The 7,541-nt window shown below is 46.2% G+C and overlaps 1 protein-coding gene across 1 annotated transcript; it reads right to left on the bottom strand.

The window, feature by feature from the left end:
- Positions 1-1,998: 1,998 nt before the first annotated feature.
- On the bottom strand, positions 1,999-3,201 carry LOC142837150 (PC-esterase domain-containing protein 1B-like). Its single transcript, XM_075952119.1, has one exon. It carries the CDS (start codon positions 3,199-3,201, stop codon positions 1,999-2,001), a length of 1,203 nt encoding a protein of 400 aa, XP_075808234.1.
- Between the last annotated feature and the right edge of the window lie 4,340 nt (positions 3,202-7,541).

Here is a 7,541-nt window from a genome sequence, read left to right as displayed (position 1 = left end):
GCTTTAGTTCCAGGAGACTTATCGGATGGTCAAAGTAAAGGATGAGGGAAAACGTCCTCTTAGACTTCTGTCAGGGAGAGCATAGAGCGGCCACTTTGAAAGTTTCCAAAGACTTTCACCTATTTCGCCAGTTACCTAATCCACTACTGTGTTTTCATACAAGCTTAACTAATCTAACAAATAGGAAATGCTGACTCCAGCCCCCTCAAGTCAAGTCCTTCCTAAGTTGGAAAGACACTGTGAAGGCTATGAAGGTCAAACCCTGGTGGTAGAGGCCCATGCGACACAGATGGAATCAGAGTACTCAAGACTGCTTCTCTTCCCACCACGCCTTGACGACTTAACAGTCAACAGTCTATTTAACACAGTTCCTTTCACTAGTGTTCCATGTTCCGCTTTCATCATAAAATTCAAAGGTGTACTAAAGGCAAGCAAACACAAACACACACACTCATGAAAAATATACATAGACCATGTTTGTTTTGTAGCATTGGGGACTGAACCTCTGGTCTCATGCATCCTAGGAATGCATCCCATGGCTAAGCTATGTTCTCAGCAAGGTATGGTCTTACAAACTTAACATAGTCACCGTGCCAAAATCCAACAGCAGCATCAATGTTTGCTTGGATGAACTGAAACCTTACACCCATACAAAAACCCACACATGTGCACACAGACAGATAGATTTATAACGATTTTATTCATGATTGTCCCAACTGGGAAGCAACCAAGATTTTCTTCAGCAGGTGAAATGCAAAAACAAACAGTTGAACATCAAGGTAACACATTTTATCTAGTGTTAAAAATAAATGAGTTGCCAAGCCACGGAAAGATATGACAGAAACACGCGTGCACTTATTCACTCTGAAATAAGCCAGCCAGGAAGGTTACATACTGTATGAATCTCTGGAACGATCTATGTTCATAATTGTGATAACAGTTATAGAGCCTTGGTTTCTAGACATCTGGAGGAGGGAGTGATACAAAGATGGAGTGAAATGAATTTTTAAAGACAGTGACTATCATGACAGATACACGGCATATTTGCATGCCTAAAGGATACCCAACTCCAATAGCAAATGCTAAAGTAGACAGAGTTGGAGTAATGACTTAGGAACATAAATTCACCAAGTGTAACCCACGGCCATGTGTGGTATGTGATGATGGTGGCGGCGGGGCTGGGGCCGTGCTCTATGGATTCCCAGGTTTCAGAAACCTCTCCGTATTTCCCATGCCATTTTACTGAAAACCCAAAATTGCTGGAACACTGGCTCCAGGCTCGTGCAAGCAACCCTAATTAAACTTAGTGGATCACAGATAAAACAACAACAAAAATGAAAACGGGGATGGAGAATGAGAGTAGGTAGTAGGGGAGGTAGAATTCATTCTCCAAAATATTCTCCTGTGAATGTACGGGACCTCAGAAAAATGAAAATACAAGAGATGCCAGGCATTTGATGAACTTAAACCAATGGAGATTATAATAGTCTAGCAAACAGATTTCTTGTATTGCGGCAGTGGTTGCTCCTTTAAAGGAGAGTGCTATTTTCACACCTACAAATACAGCTACAGAATCTCCAATACATCTCCTTACTGGGAATGTTTGGAGATTAGGTTCTCTTAGCACACGCTGAAACCGATGGTAAAGATGAAGTCAATAAAGTTTCGAATCAACGTTTTTACTTTGCTCGAGGAAAAAATGTCAACTCAGGTTAGCGCTTTAAGATTTAATCCATTTCTATGCTTTCTCTCTTTCTTAGGGGGTTGAGTGCTTTTCCATGTGGATTAGTTCCAACACAAATGCTAATCGGTGCAATAAGTGCATGGGGAGGTATCCCAGCTCTGGAGTTCCTCCCCAAGAAATAGCCAAAAAAACAACAAACCAAATTACCTTCAGATAGGCTTGCTGAAGGCTATGCTACAGAACCAGGCAGCTTTAAGGACCCTCTTGGCAGGCAAACCTGGGTCTAGCTATGAAGACCTTGCCTCTGCATGGGCTTAGGTCGGTCGATGGCTGTGCCTTCGATGGGACCTATGTGGCTCACTGTGGTGTCTGGAAGGATAAGGGGTTGCCTCTCTGTTTCGGTGGTGGGTAGAGATTCTGCGGATGGGGCCTGGCCTCTGCTCACGATATGCTGAGCTGGATTCCCTGTTATGCTCATTCCTGCGCCTCGGGGAAACTCTGCGAAATGGCTGTTGCTGAGAGGATGGAGAGGAGGACGTGGCGTCTTCTCTGCGGCTTGGCAGGTTTCGCGCATGAGAGGAAGATCTCTGAGGACTGTGGCGGTGGTACCTGGGAGAGGAAGAGTGCCTGGACTCGGGGGCTTCACGAACCTCACGCCTGTCGTGGTCTCGAGGCTGCCTTCTATCTGCCCGGTCTGGCTGTCTCTGAGCGGGAACATCCCTGATCCACCTGCCCACAGGGTTGTGAGCTGGGAGGACCACGCCCCAGGCGTCTGCCACGTGTGCCAGCAGCAGCTGCGAGAGGTGGCGGTGTGCCCGCTCGTCCCAGTGGACGCCATCACTCAGTCGGTGCTGCCCCGCATGGCGGAAGTGAAAGTGGAGATCCAGCACGTCGAAGCCACGCCTCACCGCCTCCGCTGAGCTGTAGAAGTTGGCCTCCATCACATCTTCGCGCAGGCGCGTGGGGCAGGCTGGCCCATCAGGCAGGATGAAGCCCCCAGATACGACCTCCGCAATAGGCATGGCGGTGTTCCACACCAGGAGGCAGGAGGCAGGCAGCACTTGATCCAGGCGGCTGAACAGCTTCTCCAGGTCCTCTTGGTAGCGCCTACGGAAGTTGCGTCCATATCTGGACAAGTCCCAGAGGCAAGAGTTCATCACCACCAAGTCAGGGGCATAGTGGCCCCAGCGCAGCTGGTACAGGATGTCCTCGATGTAGGGCGAGTAGGCACGTGTGAGGAAGTAGAAGCGCACCAAGTGGTGGCCCGAGCAGAACTGGCGCACCTCGCGGTAGTGGGTGCCATTGTGCATGCGTCCCCACCTGCCGCCCTCCAGCAGCACGTCGTGCTCGAAGCTCAGCTCACCTTTACTCTTCAGCTGACTGGAAGACAGCAAGCAGTCTTTCTGCAGCAGGAGAACCAGGTCCTTGTACACGGCGCGCTGGATGGAGTCCCCCAGGATGACGACGAACTTGTTATGCAAGAGCTTCTGGACTTCGTGAGCTCGGAGGTGGGGCATGATGGCTTCCTTGGTGGGAGCTCCCTTCCAGGGAGCTCAGGGAAAGCGGAGAAGCTCGCAGTAGAGCGCTCCGTGCAGCTTTCTGGCCGCGAGGTTAAGGAGAGCAAGCTTGAGCTCCTCAGGCTGTAGACTGCCTCATCCGGTTTGCCACCGCCCACTGTGTGACCTCTGAACCCTGAAAAGTGTTGCGTGCGTCCAGGCTCCACCTGGCGGATGGGAGGCTTAGCACCTCATCAGGAAGTAGCGGCACCCCGGGAGTACAGGCGGATGCCCTGGGCATGGGGCCCTCTTGCTTCTGCTGTCTAGAGTGGCCTCAGCCAGGGTCTCAGCACGGCTAAGGTCTTTTTGGCCTCCAGCGTCTTGTTAACGTCTGCAGCTCTGTCTGGAATGCCTTGAGGGTGCTTTCTCTAGCTGCTTTCTTTACCGCGAACCTTACTCTAGTTGACTATTTTTTTTTCTTTGTGTTTCCATTGTGGGGAGAGTCCGTTCTGGAGGGTAGAACCCTGTCTGACACTCACCGCTCTACGGCCATGGTGACACTGCAAGCCACGATGGGTAGAAAGCACAGCCCGCTGTAAGAAATAATAGAGAATTCCCACGTACCTTTTTCCAGCTTTCCTGTAACCGAGAAATCCTTCAGGACTTAGGTTATCTCTGTACGAAGGTATACGGGCTGTTTTCTTGCTACAAGATACGTTTGTACTTGCGTTGGCTTCTTGTCTCCTTCACGGTCCCACTCCCTAACTCCTGGTAGCCACTTAAAATAATCTCCATTTACACAATTTACCATTTCAGGAATTCTATGTAGGTGGGATTGTACAGTGTGTGACCACGAGGAATCTCCCCACCCTCATTGTCCCCTGCATTTGTCAACTTTCCAAAGTCTGAACTTGTTGTCTGAACTAGATGAGTTTACTGGCGGCGGAGATGTCTGTCCTTTCTTCTTTTGGCTCCCTGAAGCCGCCCATTGGAAGGACAGCTGGGTTGTTGGCAGGTTTTGTCTGTCACAAACAGCACTGCTGAACATCCTGAACAGGTTTCGAGTAGACCTGCATTTTCTTTATTTTGAATAAACCCAGTATTGTCATTGTAAAGCTGCAGGATGGCGGTACAGCTAACGCTTTAAGAAATGTTTTTGCCTATCTGGTGCAGCTCATGCTTTGTAGTCCTAGGAGGAAGAGACAAGAGGCTAGTGAGTTTGGGGCCAGCCTGGGCTATTTATCACATAGTGAAAGTTAGTATCCAAAGAGAAAGGAAAACCAAAGTCTCAAATTGTTTTATTTTTGGGGTGACTGGGTCCGTTCTTACTGGTGTAAATAACGGTTTTTGAGAATAATGTTTTTTCTTTTTAAAGATTTATTTATTTATTTCGTATCCAGTGTTCTGCTTGCATGTATGCCTGCACACCAGATCTCATTACAGATGGTTGTGAGTCACCATGTGGTTGCTGAGAATTGAACTCAGGACCTCTGGAGTGGCAGCCAGTGATCGTTAAGATCACTCAGCCATTTCTCCAGCCCATGAATAGCGGTTTTTATTTCTTTCTGGGTTTTCATCTGCATAGCCTGAATATGTTAAACCCCAAATCTTTCATATACATACTTAAGCAGGTCTAACCCCAGGGAGTCAAAAAAAGAAGGCCACTTTCTTTTTCTTTGGGTGCACTTGTAGATGCTATTTAGCACCCATGGAATCTGCTTAAGATTCCCTTGTCGCTAGGTTATCTTAGACCATTTAACAGGTGTTTGGGAAACTCAGTGGAATAGTGCTTCGTTTGGGAGCTAAGAGAAATCAGAGATTTAGGGCACTTACCTGGGCAGGGATGTGGAAAACAGTTAGGTTTGGTTCTGAAGCCAGCATTGAAGTCTGATACCACCATTGTCTCAGTGTTCAGGAAGGAAGGATGTCAGATGAGCAGGTCTTACCTTCCAGGAGGTTCTGCAGTTCTACAGTTGTGCATAGTGTCCACGCTGCTCTGGGCAGACAGAACCTCCGAGGTTCTACTCACATTTTCTTGGGACATTATAAGCCATCTTTATTCAACTCTGTCTTCTCCAGCGATTCAACTGCCCTTTCTCCTCTAGGAATTTCTCTCATTGAAAATCTCTTAGGTTTTAGGACTAGTTTTCATTTTAAAACTGTATCTATAATTTTGGTGTAATCAAAACAATAAGGAATCATGCTTGCCTTTCATCTATCAGTCACTTCATTTGCTTTTTTTTTTAACTACAGAGACAAGTATCTTGCATATTTAATTTTACTTTGCTAAAATTGTTTCTCTGAGATGGTGGTTGATAGTGTAAGAAATAATTTCTAAGATAATTTTCACATTATGAATCTGTATATAGAAAGTTGAAACAATACCTTTTGACATACTGCTTTTGTAGAATCTGGAAAATTATTTCTTATTCTAATAATCTTTTAAAAATGACCCTCCAAATATCTCCTTGTACTTTGGCTAAGCACCCACATAGAAAAAAATTAAGAAAGATTATACCAATAAGTTATTTAGGTTTGTGTATAATTTGGATTCTATAGTCCAATTAGTTTGCCTTCCTCTTAGTTTTGAAGAGTCTATGATAACAATACTCCCCCCCCCCCAGAAGCAGATTTGGTCATATGTTAATTTCAGTATATTTTGACTCCCATGCAGTGAAATATAAATTTCAAATTAAATATCTATATTTATTTATTTTTCAATAATAAAGAGGATGGCATATCCAGTTGGTGAGATAAAATTTCCTTGAGATGGATAGGAAACATAGATGAATAAGTATGTCCTCTCTACTTTAATAAATATCTTAAGATTTTAATAAAAAAGCAGAGCTAAACCAAAGTATTAAGACATTTTGAATGGGGCGAGCGAAGTGTATGGCTAGAGGTGTACAGCTACACCCATGCATAGGCCAAAGTGCCTGGCAGAGTCAGATTTCAAACTTTATGGTAACAGTTTCACCCCTAAATTCTTCAGAGTTTAGAATATCATTCTAGTTGTAAGAGTTAAGAGTTAATCATGTTGATGGTAAGAAATATGTGAAAGAAAAATCAGGACCTAGAAAGGCATAGGACTGAAAATGAAGATATGGATAATGAGGAGATGTGCTCACTGCCTAGACAGGCCTTTGCTGACTGTCTTTATCCTGCCCACTTTCCCTCTTGCCAGCAGCTTCTATACCTTGCTTTATTTTTCGTTATAGCCTTTACTGTTACATGGCATTTATTGTTATTACTTTTTGATTACCTTATCATTTTCTTATTCCCTCAGATTTAAACCTGATGAAAAAATTACTTGTTTCCATTTGTTCATGTTTCCTCAGCTTTTAAAATGATTTTGACTGTGTGGCCAATAAGTCAATACGTGTTTCTGGGATGCAAACAGTAAACCATGGAAATTCATTATTGGGAGAGATCTTTAACAAACTGTCCGGACACCCACCTAATACTTGTATTGCCTGAGTAATACTTCTGCTTAGAGTCGCCCAGTCTGTGTTCTTACACTCATTCGTGTGTCAGAGTACAGGAGGGTTGCCCTCCCTGAGAGATTGTTCTGTCCTCAGGACGTGGAAACAGCAGCTGAGCATGGCTGAACTCCGAGGATATGTACTCAAGTTACTGTCTTGAAAGAAGAAAGGGAGGAAGGGAAGGAAAGAGGAGGGGAAATGGGAAGAAGAAACAGAAGTGAGAAAGGGGAGGAAAGGGAAAGAAAACTGGGCTGTTAAGAGCCTTCGATTCTGGTCCATGTCTGGGCCCATCGTCCTACTGCAGCTGGGATCTGTGTGGATGACCATGGCCAATGCTGTACCGAAGGCCACACAGGTGTCTGTGGTTCGTACTGAAGCCTGAACCCATGCTGACATCCGAGGTCTGTGCCGCCCCTGCTGCTGCTCCTGCTGCTGCTGCTGCTGCTGCTGCTGCTGCTGCTGCTGCTGCTGCTGCTGCTGCTGAGGACCATGTTGTTGTGAATGGCTCACACTGCCACCCGAGGCCATGTCTATGTCCTTGGCTAGTGCTGCTGCTGAGGGTTCTGATGGGGTCCCTGGCCTGTGCAATGGCAGAGGGCTATGCTGACCTCCGTGGTCTGTACTGCCACCAGAGACCACACTCAATTCTGTGGCATGTGCTGATGGCTGCTCAATTCTGTGGCATGTGCAGACGCTGGGGACCATGTGGGTGCCCATGGACGATGCCGTCTCCAGAAACCATGTGTAAATCCATGGTCTGTGCTCCCACAGACAGTAGAAGGCAAAGAAGCTGCTTTTGCCATTGTATTAACGACTGCAGAGTCATAGTTGAGAAACAGGCGTAGAAGGCTTTGGTGAGAATCCTCCCTCCCCCCGCCG

Source organism: Microtus pennsylvanicus, chromosome 17, assembly GCF_037038515.1.
Source record: "Microtus pennsylvanicus isolate mMicPen1 chromosome 17, mMicPen1.hap1, whole genome shotgun sequence".
NCBI classification, from domain to species: domain Eukaryota; kingdom Metazoa; phylum Chordata; class Mammalia; order Rodentia; family Cricetidae; genus Microtus; species Microtus pennsylvanicus.
This window is presented reverse-complemented; position numbering and strand designations above follow the sequence as displayed.